The 21,158-nt window shown below is 36.3% G+C and overlaps 1 protein-coding gene and 1 long non-coding RNA gene across 3 annotated transcripts in view; one reads left to right on the plus strand and one right to left on the minus strand.

Moving 5' to 3' along the window:
- LOC131052176 (uncharacterized) overlaps nucleotides 1-21,158 on the plus strand; it is a 33,796-nt gene that overhangs the window by 9,670 nt on the left and 2,968 nt on the right. The window lies entirely within an intron of this gene.
- The window catches only part of LOC131052175 (uncharacterized), a 32,616-nt gene that overhangs the window by 8,702 nt on the left and 2,756 nt on the right, over nucleotides 1-21,158 (minus strand). For both annotated transcript variants that reach the window (XM_057986790.2, XM_057986789.2), the window contains exon 2: nucleotides 5,716-6,075. In XM_057986790.2, the coding sequence (XP_057842773.2) occupies nucleotides 5,716-5,961 (246 nt within the window). In that variant the 5' untranslated portion in view covers nucleotides 5,962-6,075. The remainder of the gene's footprint in view (nucleotides 1-5,715; nucleotides 6,076-21,158) is intronic.

A 21,158-nucleotide genomic window follows, 5' to 3' on the forward strand; every position in this document is an offset into this window, starting at 1 on the left:
CCTCTCATCTCAATGCAACAATGAAAAGACTTGTGCATATAGAAGTCCACATCTAAGTCATCCCACTAAAATCAATAGGTTGTACTAACCCACACAACTACATAACTCATAGATCCCAAACCAAACCAAACCAATACGTAAACTGATCATCGCACTATTAGCCTGCAAATTGAGATAACAAAGAAGATAACCTAAAGAACTCAAGACAAAAAACACCAAATCAACTCCAAATCCAATTTGCCAAACAAATCAACACGGAGTGACCATAGTCAAGGAACTAAACAGGCATCTAGGAACAACCTTTTAAAACTGAACCACACCACCACCTATTATCATGAACAACCTTTTAAAACTGAACCACACCACCATCTATTATTATGAACCAATCAATACCACAATCCAATCTAAATGTTGCATAGCTGATCATGCCGTCAATGCTCAAACGTACATAAATATCCATGACAATGTAATCATCACCATCCTTGTACTTACACTCAACTCTCACTAAACCAAGACTTGTATTTTAACATGCATATTGACTATGTCGTCAAACCAAAAGACAACCTATGTACCTCTCCATCAAAGTCAGCAACCTGCAAATACATGGTAAACATGTACCAAGAAGCACCAAATTGATAACCTATCATACCGTCATATTGATCTCATAAAAACATGTACTCACACAAGTTCTCGCCCTCAAAATTTGTGTGGATGCTCACACAATCACACCTTGAATTTCAAACTTCTACAAGCATTCAAAAAAGTACAAAACTCTCTTTGCTCATCCAAGTGAAAGGCTCCATGTGATCCACTATGTAATGCATTTCAAATGCTCTCCATTGCTTCTTTGAAATCCAAAATCCAATTTCATATGCAATTGATATCATCTATTAATTGTTTTGGAACAATGTTGGCTTGAAGCACAAATTGACACCAACAAAATTTGATTACCAAACCTATACCGCTGCATAGTGCTTGGAGAAAGCTTTCCAATGCCCATAAGTTGAAAATTCAATATCATTTATTAAAGTTATGCTTCTTAGAAAAAATCTATTCTATTAGACTGATTCAAAACCAATAAGTGGCAAGATGGTGGCGAGTTAGTGGATGGTGGCTAGGGCCAATGGCAGTCCCAAAGCAATGATTGGGCTAAGCTTTTCAGCTGCAGTGTTGAGCAAATCACTAGGCACAACGACCTGGCCTAGCCGCAGCACCAAGGGGTTTAGCCCCTACAAACTAGGCATGACAGCTTGCTAGGGCTCAAGGGCCGGACATTTAAAAATTCAATTTTTTTTAATATTTTACATCCAATGTTGACATCACCATACAAACCTCCCAAATCTAATTTTGTTAAGTTAAATTTCACTTCAAACTTGTACAATATTCTTGCAACCCGACCACACAAATATTCAAAAAAATTTGACTAAACACATTGATGACTAATGTAGACTAACTTCATCATATTGTACATATCCATACAACATATAGAATCCTTTTGATGGTATACATATTTCTCTGATGAAGATATACCCTAAAATATGTTTGAAATTTTTCCCACCCTAAAGTATATCATACTTCATATAGCTCCATAGGTTTTGGGGTTGAGGTCTATCTTTGTTTAGGAGATCTTTAGCAAAAGCTAATCCCAAAAACCATCATAGAAAGAGCCCTAACAAAAAACCCACTTGTCAAATCTTCATCAAATCTGAAATCTACAACCCAAGCTTGCAAACACGCGTGACCTTGAAAATGCCTTCATTCTTTTCTTGAAGGCCAATGGATTCAACTATACACAAGAAATCTACTTATAAATAACTTACCATTATACTTCCTTTTTGGTTCCCCTATCCTGTCTAGGACTTCTACCTCCATATTCCCATGGCTTTTTTGTATTCCATCCCTTTTGCAGATGGGTCTAGGTTTGCTGGCAAGTCAGAGGAGCTAGAACAGTAAGATAACTAAAGAATTATTCTTCAAGCAATGCACCTGGAAACAAAAGACAAACCTCCAATCCCAGTTGAGAGCTGTTGTTAGATTTTACTTGAATTACTCCGTCCCAATTGGGATTACCTCAACTTTCATAGTTGATTTGCTCTCTTGCGAGTATATTTTCCTTTAGCTTATTTCATTTGAGTTAAATAAAAGGGAACTAAATGTTCTATAATCTGTCATACCTTTTCTTGGCCCTCTAGTTTCCTACAGATCTTTCAAAAATGGGAAGAGTCAACACAAAGATCACTAAATTTGCTCTTTGTTGCTCAAAACTTTAAATGTTTCATATTGGGAACTACAATTATTTCCATTTCCTTGGAATTGCATCTGAGGTTGCATATAAAATCCCTTTATTTATTTGTTTATGCCTAGTTCAATTTCATTCATTTGCTCTCAAATTAAGCATGATCATCCTTCTCTATATTCCTGAGATTCATATGCCATTTGCATCCATCTTGGTGAGGCTGTATTGCAACCAGGAGTAATTTCCATCATCTCAATGACTCAAAATGCGTTGCAGCCGGAGCCCCCATTCTCTTTGCATGGTAGCATTGATTTCCTCTGTTTCACTTTGCAACAACTCCTTTGCTAAGCTAGCATCAATCATCAAATCCATACTTCAGCACAAATTTGGTGGTAGATCTATAGAGCAGCATTATTTTTCTCAATCATTTACGGAGCAATATTAATTTATAAATATCAATCTACCAAGCATTCCAGCCAGCATGCTATATATCTACAAATTTTCATCTGAGAAAACTCAAACCAGATCCATGCTTTCACAAAAGGAAGACAACCAAAGAAAAACTGCGTCACAAAAAAGAGAAACAAAAGGGTTTACCTGGAGAAAAAACTTATCAAGAAATCCCAAAATCATTAATCTAGGAAATTTTCAGCTACAACTGCAATAACTACAGGTCTTCACCACTCATCTGACTACAATCAAGGCAGCCAAAAGCATGAAATGGAAGAAATTTAGAGAGATCAGATATACAAAAGATGTACTTTCTGAGTTCATTTTTATCATTCATATACAGGTCAATCTTCTAATGGTCAAGGTTGTTTCAACATAAATTATATGTTATTGTAATGTCAGCTCATGAATTATCATGTATAGGTAAAAAACTCCCAAGGGTTAACAAACATACTACCAAATTTATTATCCCACATGAACACACTTGTGCCCACCCACACACATACACACAACCCATGTGCACACACACACTAAGGCAAATGCACACATTGGCATGCATGCACGCACCTTATATGTTAGGCAATGATTTAATTACATAAAGGTGGCACGTGTTGGATAGGTAGCTGTTCTTTGGTCCTTAGTAGAAGCATCGATTAGAATTAAAATAATAGAAAGATAAGTGTTGCAATTTGAATGTGACTACAATGATGAACTTAGTGTATCTAAAACTCTAGTACCATATAGTACTCCAGTTAGAGCTGGTTTTAGTGAGTGGATATTTCTTCTCCATCCTAGTCATACCTACTATTAGCAGATAGGTCAGACAGATGTATAGGATTATGTGTACCACCTCATAGAGATTAGATTTTGAATATTGGGAAGATAAAAACACTAATGTATTAGATAAACAAGGCTAACACGCCAATTTAGAGGGCTGTCTCAGGTTGTATTGCATTGCTGTAATAATTTTGGGAATTGGCCAGCTTTCAAGACCAAGATCTATTTAGGTATATATCTGGATTTAACATCACTTAGTCAATCAAAGTTCATTGGTTTCTTGCAAAGCAATATGTATTTTCAATTTTTCCATAACACCTCAGCAAGGACAATGAACTCTATACCGAAGAGTGCATATCAATAATTTGTGTTTGAACAGAAGCTGTCATTGATGTCAAAGCTTTGGACAGAAGTTGTCATTGATGAAGGAGATTGTTGCAGCTCTACTGCTTACTTCTGATGTATCCAGATAGTTGGAGAATTGTGCTACTGTCATTGTCACGTCAATGCATTTGAGTTGTGGTTGACTTATGCAGTCCCATTGATTGATAGGATTACAAAATTGTTCAAGCCATGTTTGTATTATCATGAGGCATTATGTCTTGTTGATTGAAGTCTGTTCCGAAAAGTTGGCTGCAATTACACAGTCTATGCTCATTCTAGTAACTTTTAGAAAATCATATTTGCAATTGATGAAGAATTATGACTTGTGGTTTGGAAGAGGGGTATGCCTACACATGTTCTATCTATATCTTGTGTTTCTGGATTTCTGGTGTAGTGGACGATAGTGTTTGGTTCACCAGTCTGTTACTATGTTGCTAATACACCTGGTTCATGTTCGAGATTAATGTGACAATTCATTTGAGTGTCAGCTGCCAAAAATTAAGGGTGGATGCTCCCTACGATCAGTTTGATCCTTAGTTGGATCTGTGTGACAAGTTTCCTTGTGTGGAGCCGTGTGTAAGTTTTTTTGGGCTAGACCTATTGCACGTTTGATATGACCGACCCGTGTAAGGAATGTAGCGTGTGCATCTGCTGGTGATTACACAAGGATAACATTTTGGACCTAATTAAGCAACTCCGTGAAGAGTGTGAGGAGATTCTTTGCATTTGGACCTAGCCTACTACATGTTTGATGAAATAAATTGTATGGCTGACTTGTAAAGTTCTTAACTATGTATGTGGCCGACTTGTATTTGTAATTGTAACTAGACTTCATATATATGAGTGTCCTAGAGTCATTAGTCGTGTAGTACTTGATGATGTGATGTACTTCTAAGGCAACAAGTTCATCATGCATTTTGGAGAATGCGTCAAATGGAGATTTCCTAATTCATGTGCGACACTATTAGAAGATCATAAGTAATAGAAGAGAGCTTGCAATAGTTGATTCGATCAGGAGGCAAGTTGTATTGTGAAGGTCCTAACTTTATATCTTTCATATTGTTGAGATTAAGGTCCTAGCTCCTGAGCTGTTGCTCAGGCCTAGGCATTGAGATTGGTGTCTCTAGTGGTTTGGTGCTCACTATGCTTCAAGGGGATTGGTGTCTCTGATAGGTTGGTGCCTACAAGTTTATGTAAATGATTCATTATTTGTGACACTGGATTTGGATAGTAGATCCAAGAAGCTATTCTCACAGTGGTTTTTAAGTTTATGTAAATGATTCATTATTTGTGACGCTGGATTTGGACAGTATATCCAAGAAGCTATTCTCACCATGGTTTTTCCTATCCTAGGTTTCCACGTATATCTGATGTCCTTTGTGTGAATGTGTGTTGATTTACATGCTTTATGTGCTGCATTATTGATATACATGATAGGTAAATCTGATAATTATTTGACAAAGTTATTTGAGGTAATTAACATTGAAGAATGAGTGAAAACTGCATATAGTGATTCACTCCCCTCCGCCCCCTCGGCCCCTGCCCCACCTCTCAGTATATTGTGTGCCCTTCAACTTGGATACTAAGTTTCCAAACAGTCATAACGATATTCTGAAAATTCAGCATCATTATAGTAAAATGCATGAAAATGAGAGTATATTTCACCTGCATCTCAGTAGCGAGCAAGTTAAAATAAAAAATAAAATCAACCACTAATACGTATTACATGACAATAATATGCAGCTCTATTAACAACTAACACCTGATATTCAACTGCAAAGGAATGGTAATTCAATGGATTTTGGCTTAAATAAAATGCTCTTTTAATATTGAAATTGGAACATGGCAAGGATGTGATAATTACCAACCTCTTTCTCCCTGTGCAGAGCAGTGAACAATCGAATAGGAATTGAAAATGCCGCAATGCCCAATAATATTAACCGCCAACACACGTCCAAATATATATTGAAAATGAACTTGAAAAGCCCAAACCATGGAAGAGTCAGAAAGCAAACAATTCTCACACAGAGTTGCCATAAGAGCTTGATCATGGACAGGGGCTCCATGATAAAAAAGAGAGTATTTGCAATGACATCCAACACTGATCCAACCATGGCTATCTCTTCCCCTTGTTCTTAGTGTTTTTCTCACAAATCATCCAATTTGGGATATTAAAACGTCAAACGAACTGCAGCAGCAAATGTCAACATACAAAAAGGTGCAAGAACCTGCTCCACATTGCATTATTGTCAGAAAAATAAATTTTAAAATAAACAAAGATTAAAATTCATAAATTGAATACAAATTGTACATGACCTATAATAATGTTAGTTTTGCATTGAAGAAAAAGTTACAATTTCAAGTTTATCAGGGAACAAGTACACACAAATATTCTCCATTGAGCGCAAAAATGATAATAGTCTGCACAAGAATACATATAGGGGTTCCATAATCAGTCCAAAACCATCCCAATGCAAATGTATTTCAAGATGACACCACTGCAAATGCATTTAGAGATGACATTACTCACATTAGACATATTTATGTGAGAATATTGAAAAAAGAAGTTGTTTCCTGTAAAGATTGACAAGAAAATCAGGAAAAACAAAATTTCTGAAAATTTAATGTGCCTATGATCGATGCAAACCAACATTGCCAAATAAAAAATATTTATTTATAAAACTAATGGTTCAAACTTGCATTATATTTATCCTTGTCCTCCAAATAGAATTGATGCAAGATATAGATTATTTGCATACAGGAAGTATTCTAAGGAGGGCATTGGTCCTCCAACCAAAACAAAAACCTTTCCAATTAAAAATATAAACTAGTATATTAAATCCTTTTCTACTTGGACCGTCCAATTTCACAATATATGCTCTTGATTCCAATGTCTATATAACAAACCAATCTTTTCAATAGTAGTGCTAGACTGGTAAGCATCAAACAATCAAGCATCACCAACATTTAACGTCAATTGAGCTTCACTGATCATGGAAAGCTTGAAAAGGCTTCTAGAGGTTAACATTCATAGAGAATAATTAAGTTGCCAAATCAGAATTGGGTACAGTTATGGGTAGACAGGTATAGTACACTGGTAGGATTTTTTTTGGGTGGGGGAGGGAGTGGAAGGAGTTGTAGGGCTGGGAATGTCTACAAAAAATATATAAAAATCATAAATATATACATATTGGTAGCCTGAAAACAGGAATTAGGTTCAGAATAGCAGACCAATATACTCCAAATATATATTAATAATACTTAATAAAATTATAAATATTAATTTAAAAATTAAACCCTATAAACAAAATTATATTAAAAAAAGGTTAAAGTTAATAACTTAATAGCCCAATGGGGGCAATCTTGTAATCAAGCTGGCATTGGGAATAGCCTTTTGCAGCTTCAATGAGGTGTTTAAGTTTGAGACATTGAAAGCATACATTATAGAGTTTATCTCCACTCTGCTCTTCATCTATGCTAGCGTGAGGTCAGCCATGGCTTATGATTTGACTTTCTAAATGTTGAGTTTGGCTTAAGTTTTTCATAACAAAGCTTGTCGTTTGTTTTTTTTTGTTGTTTTTTTGTTTTTATGGGTAATGGGCCAAAGCCGATAAGGTGTACATACCCTACCCCCTTGTGGGATTTGAACTTGTGGCCTCTCTTTCAAGAGCACAAGATCTCCACCACTAGGCCAACTCAGGTTGTACAAAGCTTGTCGTTTGTTGATTGTGGGCACTTCTCTCATTATTTGAAATGCAAATAAGTAGGCATTGGATGTGGTGCTAAGCTCAGCATATCTGATCACAGTTGCAACGGCTCATGCCTTTACACTTCTTGAATTCACCTCCATCATCTTGAAGATGCCCCAACCAAACATTTTTTAACAAATCTTAGGGTTTCATTAAATATAATTGCCTTGAAAATGCCATGTCCAACGTGGAATCACCCAGGTATGCATGTCAAGGTCTCCACACAATTCTGACCCAAAAAAATCATACCCTGCCCAATTTCATGGTTGATTCATAATTCTAGGGCGAATCGTACTAGAAACACAAATTTTCTGCTGATTTTCTTACAAATGATCTATTTAATCTAATCCAACTTAGTTTCAAACTTTCAAGCATGGCCCAATAATAGATTTTGATAAGTCACGGATGAATCTGAAAACTCAATCTATAATCATCTGATATCAACTATGTTAGGCTAAATTGGACCTTATTATACGAAGGAATCTAATTGATAATAGAGGAAGAATCTGATTAATAAAGAGGAAGACTTAAATCACACATTCTATACATTTGAAAGCATTAGTAATGGCCATTTCAAACAATAATCAACCACAAAAAGTGAATCAAAGTGCATCTTGGCAGCTCACGAACCTAATAGGAAGTCAAAAAGATGGACTCAAATGATCACATTATAAGAATTAAAACTTTAAAAGGTACTATTGATGGGTTTTTTATGACCACACCAACACAGAATAAAAATGCCAAAGACACTTTATCCTCTCTTGAGCAAAATCGCCTTTTATGCTAAGATTGCAAAAGTTCATAAAAGCGATTCCAAGATTCCTACACGAACTTACGACTTTATGATGGATATAGCTAGTTTGGTATGATGTATGCTGGTAGTCCAAGGGGAACTTACGCTTTTGTTGTTCATCACTTCTCTTGATGCTATGGCTGGAACTTCATCATCGGATATTGCAAGATTGTGATGCTTCTTCCTTGAACGGACTTAACTAGAACTGGAAAAAAGGAGCAAAAGGGAAAAGGTTAAGAAGTTCTAATCTACTCCTAGGGACAATGAGGGTAATAGATCATGCTCCAATGGACGAATACCTAGTAACCAAGTCCTACTTTGCCATGCTCAACAACAACTCCACGAGAACTGGTGCAATCTTCTAGGGATTATGTAAAGAGTTTTCATATCACCACGAACACCATCACAATGAACAATGTACATTCCATGATAGAAGTTAAGCATCCATATAAAAAAGGCTCAAGCTAACTTCACATTGCAAATAGAAATCATCTAAGTGCAAAAGTATGAACCATTGAAATTCATCAAACATTGTCACATTCTCCATTAACATCAATGCACTTCTAACAACTTGAGAAATCGAAGGAACACCATGCAACAAGTTGAAATAAACATGAATCCACCACATCTTCAATGAAATCAAATTTTATTTCTCCAAGTCTTACAACAATGTCTTCTCCTTCTCCTACTCTACTTCTACTCTAAGGAGCAAGAGCTCTCTATTTCTAATGAGCTATCTAATGATTTACAAATGAGAAGGCATGGGCATTTATAGAGGCCCTCCCACAAATGAATGACCAAGATTGATTTGAAATCAAGGGCCGAGATTACAAGATGGAACCCTAATTAGGATTTCAAAGTAAATGACCACCTTTTATGCAAAAAGAACTAGAGTAAAGAACCAACAACTAGATGTCAACTAAGCATCAAACAAATCATCATCTAGAAGTAAGCCTTATCTCTCTCTTTGTTGGCAAATTCAATGAGTCTAGACATCACTATCTCAAGTTCATCTACAAAGACACTTGGAGTAGTCTCATGCTTGTACTCCATAACTGTGGTATCCTTTTCACACTGACTGAGAGTCTTCTCCCATGCTTGTTCATGAAACTGATGAATATGGAAATGTCATCCAGGTGACTCCCCGAGAAAGAACTCATGTCCTTGAAGACATATTCCTTGACCCTACTCTTCAAATTATCTATGGTCATTTACTTATATCCCATTTCTTGCGCAAACAATTCCTCCGTTGAGGAGAGGATTTCCATTTGAATTTATTTGAGTATTCTCCTTAGTCGGGCTGATTCTTCATTTGACTTCTCGAAGGCTTCTTTTCCTAATACACTACGCAATACCATCTGGAGAAGTCATACGCTTCCTTTTCCCTAATTACCCCTCCTTCCATCAATGTGTCTAGAGGAATCTCCATCAATGCTCCTAGGTGTGGGATAGTCTTGTCTTGTTAGATATAAGTGTCTTCCCAAGCGTGATCAATATCCTGGATTAAACTGAGGATGGCCAAAATCCCGTTATACATTTGCACTAAGTCCTGAATGAATGTATCTGCCTCTTTGTGAACTTTCTTCAACCAATCTTTAGTTCCCTAAGCAATTATCTTCATTTCTTCAAGGCCTTCAACTAATTCCCATGGAAGGGCAGTAGGTGGAACAAATGTCTCATCTTCCTGTCTAATTGGCTTCATTAGGTGCTGCACATATCCACCTAAGGCTTTATGGTCAATCTTCAACTTCTTGTGCTTTCCTTCCAATTTCCTGATTTGATCTTTAAATGCTTGAGTGGAGTCACCAAAATCCTCGATGGCTTGGGCTCTTGAAGTAGGTCCTAAATCAATCTCTATTACATCATACTCCTCTAGAGTGATTTCATCCCTTGTTTTGTGTACTCTGGGAACTACAACATTTAGAATTTTCAATCCTGATCCTCCTCTTATCATTTGGGAGAACTTGGTTGTCTTCTTTTCTTGTCGACAACTGTCATTCCTCGAGTCTTTTCCTTCTGACTTTTAATCTTCGATTTCCGGAGGAAATTCAAGATGTTGTAAATTCTTCTTCTCACTTGCAATTGAACTTTGGATCCTTGGGGTCTAGAACTAGATTGCCTTGGAGCCTGGATATTTGGAGTTTGAATGTCCTCCTCGAGGTTTGGAACTGGAATTCTTCTTCCATGAACTTCCTAAGACTGGATTTCTTCTTGAACTTGTATGTCGTAAATTGGATTTGCTCATCTTGAACCTCCATGCCTCTTGACATCATGATGTTGCCTTTGGATTGGATAGATGAATCCTTGATGTTTTATCATTTTCTGACATTTTGGAGATGGGCGCATTTGGAGCTTGGAGAAGGAATTTCTCCATAGTCAAAATTTTGAGTTTCTATGCCTTGAGAATGCTTGGGCAAACATGGGATGGCATGGAGGGATTTTCCAACACTTAGCCAAATTTTCAATTTCCATAACTTCATGAATGCTTGGGTGTGCACTTGGAGGGGGAAGAAGGAATTTTCCCATACTTGGTCAAATTTTTGCCATTTCCAAGACTTGGGCCCACTTTTGCTAGGGAGAAGGATTTTTTCCTTGCGGAAAATTCCTTCTCGAGGTAGATTTTCCACTCTTAGGCACACTTTTGGATTGGTTCCTTTTCGCCAAATTCCTCATGTGATGAGAATTTTCACTCCTAAGCGCACTTTTGGCCTGGAGGAGGATTTTTCCTTTTCACCAAATTCCTCCACAAAGAAGAATTTCCACTCCTGAGCACACTTCTGTCCTAAAGGAGGATTTTTCCTTCTGCACTGACTTTTTACACTGCATTTCATCTTTGTTCTTCTAGAATTGAATCTAGATATCTACGCTACTTACAGTCAACATTCTAATGTTTCTAAAAATAGAAATTGCTAAAAATAGAAAGTTTTGTCCAAACGCAAAATTAGGTCAAATGGGGCCACAGTCAAACTTTCTAAAAATAGATACTGCTAAAAATAGAAAGTTTTCAGAAAATACTCAAATTTTACTGTTAGGCCCTTTGAAGCAGAAAGCATTATCCAAATGCGAAATTAGGCCAATTGGGGCCACAGTGAAACTTTCTAAAAATAGAAAGTTCTCAGAAAATGCTCAAATTTCGCCGGTGGCTTCCTTGAAGGATTCTCTTTCTATACTTAGCCTCAGATTTTATTATGCTCAAGGTTACAAATTTCCTTTTTCAAGTCTAAAGGATAAAAAAACCCTAAATAGACAATACATGCTTCCAAACTTAGCCAAAATTTTGGTTGATTCTCTTTCATTTCCTCATATTAGTTCTCAGGGTTATCTTGACACTTAGCCAAGTTTCTATCATTCCATTCCTCTAACTGTGCATTCTTTGTTCTATTATTGCAATCTCTTCCTTGGATGATGATATCACCCGCTCAACAATGTCCTCCTAGAAGCATCCAAAGTCTTGCTCCCTGTAATGTACATGAAGAAAGACAAGGAAACATTGTGAAGTACAAGTATCAATCAAGTTCATAGTTAGCAAAATGCAAAGTTTGAAGGATAAAGCAATAAGCACAATGCATTTCTCAATGCATTAAAACCCTAATTCTCAACTTGATGACAATATTAAGACGGTATCTTGTCTACGCTGTATATTCCTTAAGAATTCTTCCCTACTTAGTCACTTCATTACTTCCAAAGGCCATAATCCAGACCAACAAGACCTTATAACTCATTCCTTTGGATCGGGAGACAACACAGATTGCAAAAGACTTGGTTTACTCAGCGAAAAGAGGGGGTTCCCATTTGCAATGGGGTGATGTGTGAAAACGTCACAACAAGTACCACAAGCAACACAATCACAGAAGTAGGATCGGTAAAGATATAGTTGCAAAACTGGTAATGTATTACTGACACCAGCATGTCCCAGCATTTTAGAATCTTCATGAATTATATTTTTTTCAGTAAAGATATAGTTGCAAAACTAGTAATGTATTGCTGACACCAGCATGTCCCAGCATCTTAGGATCTTCATGAATTAGATTTTTTTCACAGCAACACAGATGCGTACAGGAGATGGATAATATTCCCTTAAATTCAAATCCTATAGTAGCTTGCTACAAAGCCTGTAAAGATGACGTGCAATTGTTATCCTGAATTCGATTTTAACTGCTAAGTAATTAATTGATCCTTTGGAGTATGACCATCCTTCTGAAGGACAAGGAAAACTATTTTGTATTATTGTATGTCAATCTTGGGGATGACAAAAGGGAGAAATTAGCATAAGTAGGCTTTAGGTTGGTTTAACTAGATGTCATCTGTTTATGTCTTTCACAACTCAGAACACCTTCCACTGAGAAGATCAAATACAGCATTCACAAAATAAATAGCAGCCATATACAAGAAAGATCAAAAAGTGCCAACAAGATATCAAGGGCCTCTAATTTGCAACCAAGAATATGGTCAAAACTAGCATTAACTAGTAGGGATACCCACCAGATTTGTATAGCAGTTAGTTGGAACACTTATTGCCACAATGTCCTCCTAAAGATTTTCACAGTACTAATGAGGCTTTCTGTAAAATGACAAAGGAGTTGAATTTTCATAATGTAGCAATCTAATTAAGGCAGAAAATGTTACACAGCTTCTAACTAATGTTTATTGTATTATGGACTTGTCTCTTTAGAGTAAATGAAGATAGACTCCCAGTTAAGGAATGATGTATTGCAGAATTGTCGTAAAAGTAAATGTAGTGGTCTTAATGAGATCCAAGTGGCAATGGAATGCACCAGCTGTATTAAAAACAAAAATATTAAATAATTAGTAAAGTTATGTATCATAATGTGTAGTACCCAGGTCAAAATATTATAATTTTGTGAGGCTGAGTCCTACTAACCGATATAACAAGCAACTTAGGAATTTAAACCAAGATTCGCAACATTCACACAGCCCTATTTAATAAACATAAACTATTTAAGAGAATTCACTTAATGTGTTGAAGGCAACCTATATGATTTAGTCCTCCACCTAACCCCCCAATGATATAATAAATAATTCCTAACATTCCAATAAACCTCAAGTTAGAAAAGTAAGGATTTGAAAATGCCAAGTTCATTATGCTCTTCTATAAAGCCAAGAGCTTATTTTCAAACCTGATTGTAGGAGCAGTTTTATGCAAATATAGAAAGGCCTCATGAATAATGGTGTGATGAACACACTATCTTCATGTTGATAAGCAATGCTCACAAAAAGCTCTACTCACTTCTCTAAGTCCAAGATACCTACTTAAAGTGGCTAGAACTTTTCTTTGAATCAGAAGTGAAGGAATTTTTTAATTACTCATTTTCAGATTCTCGTCCCACTGGAATTTGCACTCAATTTTTTCTCAGGTGAATTTATGAAAGGTAAAAGGTCAGCAAAATTTTCATTAGTTTGGAAATAAATTAGAATAGATAATCAATCAACTACCACTCTATACAACTGTTTCCTTCCAGAAGGTGGATTACTACTACGAGATATATTTGGAGAAAAGGATCTCTACTACCTAAGGGCTTTCTAGCCTGCAGGTGTGCAGTCAGTAAAAAACAAAAACAAAATCATTGGATCCATATCTACTTGCCATCATAACAAATTAATCTGGCATATAATAAAAAAAATCCATTTATAAAAACAGGCAGATGGCATCATTAGTCCCCTGTCGTGGTCCCCACCTCCATCTTTTGGTCTATTTGTTCTTATGAGTTGAGGTTTAATAATTTGTGTTTCCCCTCTTGTTTTATTTACATTCCTTCGATATCAGTGCTTGATTAAATTTCATAAGCTGGGATATTATCTGCTCTATGAATTTCACTGACCTACATTTTTAGGTTAGGTGACATTAATATAATTTCTCTTCTTTACCTAATTAACAATGTATCAAAGGCTTCTCTACTGGCCTAAATTCAAAATTGGGCAAAATTTGTAGGCTAAGCATGGTCCAATATGATGATAATGTCAATGGCAACTTCTAACAAACTGTAACGTTCTAAAATTGCACCCCTTGCAATTTTCGACCGCATTTGGGTCTTTGCCTTAGTGTTTGCACCCCTCGGCCTAATTGGAGACCTGATTATGCTCACACATGTCAAAAACTTCATTCAGCTCAATGATGCACCCAGCTGCCACCTTGATCCTGCCCCAAATTAGGGCAGGACCAAGGCGTGGTGCTCTGGTCCCTATCCTTGGGCCCCTCCCCCTGACCTATGTCAGAAAATTAATCAATTAATCCTACAGGCAATTATATAAGAGGGATTTCCTCTCTCATTTGATAAATCATGAAATTCAATCAAGCATCCGAGCATTCAAGAGATCAAGCATTCAAGCATTTAAGAGCAATTGAGCATTTTCAGTCTTCCTTCAAGCTTTGGAGCAGCAATAGAGTCAAGATTTCAAGCATTGAAGAGGAGATCATCATTCCAATTCATGAAATCATAATTCCATGTGGAGGCAAGCAAAACTTCACAAGGAGGTATAAGCATTTCATTTTCAATCAATTCAACATCCCCTCAAAGACGAGGATTTCTACTTTCAGTCATTTCAATTACATTATTTCAACCACTTGGTTAATTCCAAAACTGAGGTTTGACCTAAAGGCAAACCCCTATTCCCAACACATTTCCCTTTCTTTATGTGTGCAGGAAGTAGGTGTGCAGTTGTACTTCTGGAATTAAGCTTTATTTGCAAAGACGGAAAAATCCTTTTTGATGCGCAGAAAGTTCGGAGAACCGAGAGGTGCAATTTTCAAAAATTTAGAGGTTAAATTCACAAAAACCCTAATTTTTAGATTCAAAATTGAGCTTGTGATTTGTCTAAATTGGATTGATTGTTTCAGATCTGAGAACTTTTCAATTTTATAATTCAAGTTTTCATTTACATGTTCAATTTTTTTTTTTAAATTAGAAAAAATTAAGTGGTTAAATCAAAAAACCCTAATTTTTAACTTGAAAATTGAACTTGTGGATTGTGTAGATCTTGAATTAATTTTCAGATTTGAGTCCTTGCTTCAATTTCAAAATTCACTTTCCCACCTTACGACATTCAAATTTTTTAAATTTAAATTTTTTAAAATTAAGCAGTTTATGCAACAAACCCTAATTTTTAAATTTAAATTAATCTTGTGCACTTTTTAAATTAATCTTGTGCACTTTTCAATTTTCCTTTAAGCATTTAATTGACTCAATTAAATCTAAAGCCTCTTGTTGCACTTCTAAACTTCATAAAAGTCAGCCCTTAAGTGTGCCCTTTTTTTGGTTTCTTTCAATTAATCATCCTCTCAAACATCCTAAGTGTGTCCTATTTCGACCTTCAAGGCTTATTTTCGCATATCTAGACATCTCCAATTCCCATATCCTTCTGAAATTTGCATTAAAATCACAATATCTTGCTTCTCTAAAAATTTGGTAAAAAGTTGGTCAGACCAAGTCGCTACCTACCTGGTCCCAACTTTTTCTCAAATTTCGGTTGTCTGTTTTGATTGTATTTTACTACTCAATTCCAAAGATTTGTGAAATTTTAATGATTTTAGGTCGCCCTAAGGTTGAAAACAAATCTGAATTTCAACATTTTCATTTCAATTTAAATTTTACAATTAAGTGGTTAATTACATATACCCTAATTTTTAAAATTAAATTGATTTCTTCAATATTTCAACATTCCAAAATTTTAAAATTAAGAGGTTGGATTTGGACAACCCTAATTTTAATTTGAACTTCCCTCCTTTCAAATTTTTAAAATTAAGAGGTCATTTTCAGCCCTAATTTTAAATTTAAATTTCTATCTTCTAAGGGATGATTTTAAATTAAGAGGTTATTTTAGCAAAGCCCTAATTTTAAATTTCAAATTCCTAGGAGATTACATTATTACTCTTGATTCTTTCAATCATTTTTCCTAGAATTTTGTATTCTAAAAATCATATTTCCAATTTCCCTCGCTTAGTGCATGAGTTTTACTACTATTAGTCCTACCTATAGTATCCCCATAAGGAGAGTTGTAGAATTAAGGCCACCCAATGTTTAAATACCGAGGAAATGGAACCTAATTTGGCTAGCTTTTTCAATGAGGATATTGGTGGTTCTTCCAATCCTACAGATATTCCCGTTTATCCTCTTGATAATTCTCATAATAAGGAGTCATTAACTAGGGTATTTGTTGACCAATTGGCGAAGATGGACAATCAATTTGACAATCTTCAACAATGGATGAGTCAAGAATACTTGGAAAGTGAATCTCTTTCATTGATTGAAGAATTAAAAAGAATGATTCAAAGTGATAAACATAGTGTTGATATCTTGCGTGGTATTGCTCATATTGTTGATTCTAATATCATGCCTATGAAAAGTTGTGCTAAAAACCTAGGTTATACACAACCTCCTAGTCACGTTAATCATTCCATTCCTTTAACAACTCCTATGGCTAGTGTGCCTACCTTCACATCAAACATCATGGCTACCTCTATACAAAATGTCATACCTACAAATGTTAGTAATGGGGGCAACACCTCTTCTTTCATGAGTGTTCCCCTTGTTACCCAATCACTATAAATGTTAGTCAAAGGGGCAATTCCTTCAATCACAATTCCTCCATTCCTCCTATGAGTCTTCCATGTGTTACCCAACCTTCTCCATTACTTACTTATCATAGTGTCCCACCTCCTTAGTCTCAATCTCTTCCTTCATTCAACAATGTTACTCCTCCCTCTCAATCCAACATGTCTAATTTCAACCCTTCTACTGAAGCTACAATCAATAATCTAGCCCAAACAGTGTCTTCCTTACAACAACAAATAGTTTCTATGAATCAATCCAAGTATAATATGCCCACATTTGATGTAGCGAGCCCATTATCCAATGACATTGTTAGAGCTATCCCTCCTAAGCATGTAGAAGTCCCTCAATTGGAACTTTATAATGGAAAAGGTGATCCCTTAACTTGTGTTAAAAGATTCCAAACTTTGTGTAGTGACTTTGCTCGTGATCAAAGATTGTTAGCGAAATTGCTTACCAGAACATTAAGGGATAGAGATTTGCAATGGTATTATTCTTTACCTCCTTATTCTATTACTTCTTTTCAACAACTGGCTAATGCTTTTATTCAACAATTTCACAATAACATTGGTCCTAAAGTTACTTTGACTGATTTGATGCATTGTAAACAAGGTGTTAAAGAAAAAGTGACTGATTTTATGGTAGATATAAGCATTTGTATTCTCAAATTTCTTTTCATGTGCTTGATCAAGATATTCAAAATATTTTTATGGCTAATTTAAAACAAAATATTAGGGATAAACTTCTTTTAACTGAGTTTACTTCCTTTCCGCAGTTGTGCATAGTACTTCACAATTATCAACTAACTGTGAGTCAATTGGAACAATCATCTCCTTCCATGGCTCCGAGTGATAAGGGTGATAGTGCTCAACAACCGTTTGCGAAGTTCAAACCAAACAAAGGATTCATCAAATTCAATGACAACAACAACAATCAACTGGTAGCCACTACAGGTGTGCCTCCTTTATCTAAATACTTAAAAGAGAAATATAATTTAATCCTTTGAATGAATCTTTGCATAGCATTATGTCTCAATTAATACAAAGGAATGTGTTAAAACTTCCCCAAATCAAACCAATTGATCCATCTAAGACAACTTCACCTTACTTTGATGCTAAATCCTTTTGTCAATACCATCGTCAGCCTGGTCATGATACTGAAAAATGTTTTTCATTGAGAAGTAGGATTCAAGAATTGATTGATAACAATACCGTATCTGTGGCAGGTGTGAATGATAAAGGAAACAAATCCATAGCTCCTCCTAATCAAAATCTTCAAATTTTCACTGATCCTTGACCATCCCATTCGACTAATGTGATTGAGACTGATCATCTTGCTTTCTCTCCCAATGATGTTGGCCTTGAATCTAATAATGTGGTGAACCTCGTAGATCAACAAAAACCTCCTAAAGATTTATGCATCACATTTGATCCTAGTGAGACCATTAAAGCACCCGATGGCCCATTATACATAAGTGCAAAAATCAAAGATATACCTGCTAGAGGAGTGCTTATTGATCCTGCTTGCATGGTTAATGTGATAACTGAAGAATTTCTTTATACTTTGCAATTGTATCAAGTAATATATGATGATACTGAAGTGGTAGTTAAAGTTTTTGATGGTTTTTCTTGTCTTGCTATTGGTTCTATCACACTTCTTATTGATGTCAACACTAAATGCTTAGATGTTCAATTTGCTATCATTCCTACATCCAATCAATTTCGTGTGAAGTTGGGACATCCTTGGCTCTCTTCCATGAAAGCGGTCACTTCCACAGTTCATAAGTGTTTGAAATTTCCTCATAATGGTAAAATCATAACTATTAATCATAGCATGTATCAACCTGTAGTGAGGAATGGAGACATTTGTCTTGATTACTTTTGGTCCAAACAATTCCAGCCTCTTCAACCTAGAAGTGATGCTCTCTTTATATCATATCAAAATTGGAAAAATGAAATGATTTTATCCTTGAGTAAACCTAGAAATCCAACACTTAGCATTCCTCTTGATGATCATATACCCCTTCTGGAGGATAAGATTATTCTTCCTCCTAAGGAAAGAAATAATCTTCTTCCCGATGAGGCACCTATTCCTTCTCCTAAAGAGAAGAGTATCCTTTCTCCTAAGAAAAGAGATATTCTTCTTCCTAAAGAAAAATCTATTCCTTCTCCTATGGATGAGTCTATTCTTCCTCCCAAATGTAGAAAAGCTCTTCCTCCTAAGCATCAATCTATTCCTTCTAAGGGTAGACTTGTCTCTCCTCCTCATGATGGACTCGGTCTCCTTCCTACACCTCCCATTCCTCCTTTATATGGTGTGGTTCCTCCTCCTTCATCTTATAGAGAGAAACAACTGGCCTCTCCTATTTTCCAACCTAAAAGACCTCAGCCCATTCATCCTTCCCTAAAACAAGAGATGCAACCTATACCTGATGAACCTAAACCTCCTCAAATTTCAGCCAAAACTAGATGAAACCGTTGTGCGAGAGAACGCCGACGGAGACATCGTGCTAGAGCTCGTGAAGTTGTTTCCCAAACCATTTCTTCTCCTAAAACACCAGCTGTTGACATGATTCCATTTTCTCCTAAACAAGATGTTCAACCTAATTCTCCAAGATGCAAAATACTTAAAACAAATAATGGTTCAAGTTCTATTCCTATTAGAGTTCTTATAAATCTTGATGAAGAAATAGGTGAAAATGTTGTTAATGATGAAAATGTTCCTACTGATGAATATGAATATGTTGATGTTGACAATGATTTATCTGCAAATTTTTCAAAAGCATTAACCCTAGCTCCTAGTAACGAACAAAGTGACTCGTCATTAGAGCATGGTCCTTGTTTGGAACTTGTGATAGCTCCATCTACTATGCTCAATGTGGCTCCTCTTGCATGTTGTCCACCTTCCGAAATAATGATTAGCAAGATCGGGGGGAGGATGACGTGCTTGATTAGCTTCATTAGCACCATAGATTCTCTCTCTCTCCCCTCTCTTGCTTGTTTGTGACATTCTTCTATTTGTTTCCCCATTCTTCTATTTGTTGTCCCTAGTGTTGTCTACTTGAGGACGATGCAAAGCATTGAGATCTCTTTTGGTCTCTTCCATGTTGACTCAAAAGACACATGTGTTCCCTTCTTCCATGGTGGTTTCCTTTCTTTGGGGGATGAGGACAATTCTATGCACACACACACACACACATATATATACATGGGTTATCATAAAAAGCATAATGACTCCAAAGTTAGGTGAAACCACCTCGTGTTTTGTGTTCATTATCCTTTGATTTATTCTCTCTTGGGGACTAAATTATTGCGATAATGTGCTTGTCTTTTCAGGTGTATCCTACCTTAAAGCAATTGCTCCCAGCAAGGCGTGTGCAATCGCTTTAACGTGGGGGCATACACTCCGCTCATGGTTCTCTCTTTTGTCACTCAAAGTTACTTCGCAAACTTTGTCTTTGCTTTGTAATTTTTGGTGCTTTTTCTTTTCATGACTCATAGTAAGAGAACCTTACTAGTTGTAGTCATGGTTCTCTCCTCTCTCATGATCTTCCCTTTTACCTTATCATTGAAGTCGTAAGATCCTAAGTCCACTGGGGGCTTGGTGAATCTTGCCTCTTTGATGTGGTGGAAATCTTTCAATCTAAATTCCTTGTACTTTTACTGCGAGTATTTGCATTATCTCATACTCCCACTAAATTGGGGGCTAAATGTAACGTCCTAAAATTGTACCCCTTGCAATTTTCGACCGCATTTGGGTCTTCGCCTTAGTGTTTGCGCCCCTCGGCCTAATCAGAGACCTAATTATGCTCACACATGTCAAAAACTTCATTCAGCTCAATGATGCACCCAGCTGCCACCTTGATCCTGTCCCAAATTAGGGCAGGACCAAGGCATGGCGCCCCGGTCCCCCTTAATGGGGACCTATCCTTGGGCCCCTCCCCCTGACCTATCTCAAATTTGAAGCGGGAAAACTCTTCTATGTCGACTCATGTCGGAAAATAAATCAATTAATCCTATGGGCAAGTATATAAGAGGGATTTCCCCTCTCGTTTGATAGATCATGAAATTCAATCAAGCATCCGAGCATTAAAGAGATCGAGCATTCAAGCATTCAAAAGCAATTGAGCATTTCCAGTCTTCCTTCAAGCTTTGGAGCAGCAATAGAGTCAAGATTTCAAGCATTGAAGAGGAGATCATCAT

This window comes from Cryptomeria japonica, chromosome 2, assembly GCF_030272615.1.
Source record: "Cryptomeria japonica chromosome 2, Sugi_1.0, whole genome shotgun sequence".
In the NCBI taxonomy this organism is placed as follows: Eukaryota; Viridiplantae; Streptophyta; class Pinopsida; order Cupressales; family Cupressaceae; genus Cryptomeria; species Cryptomeria japonica.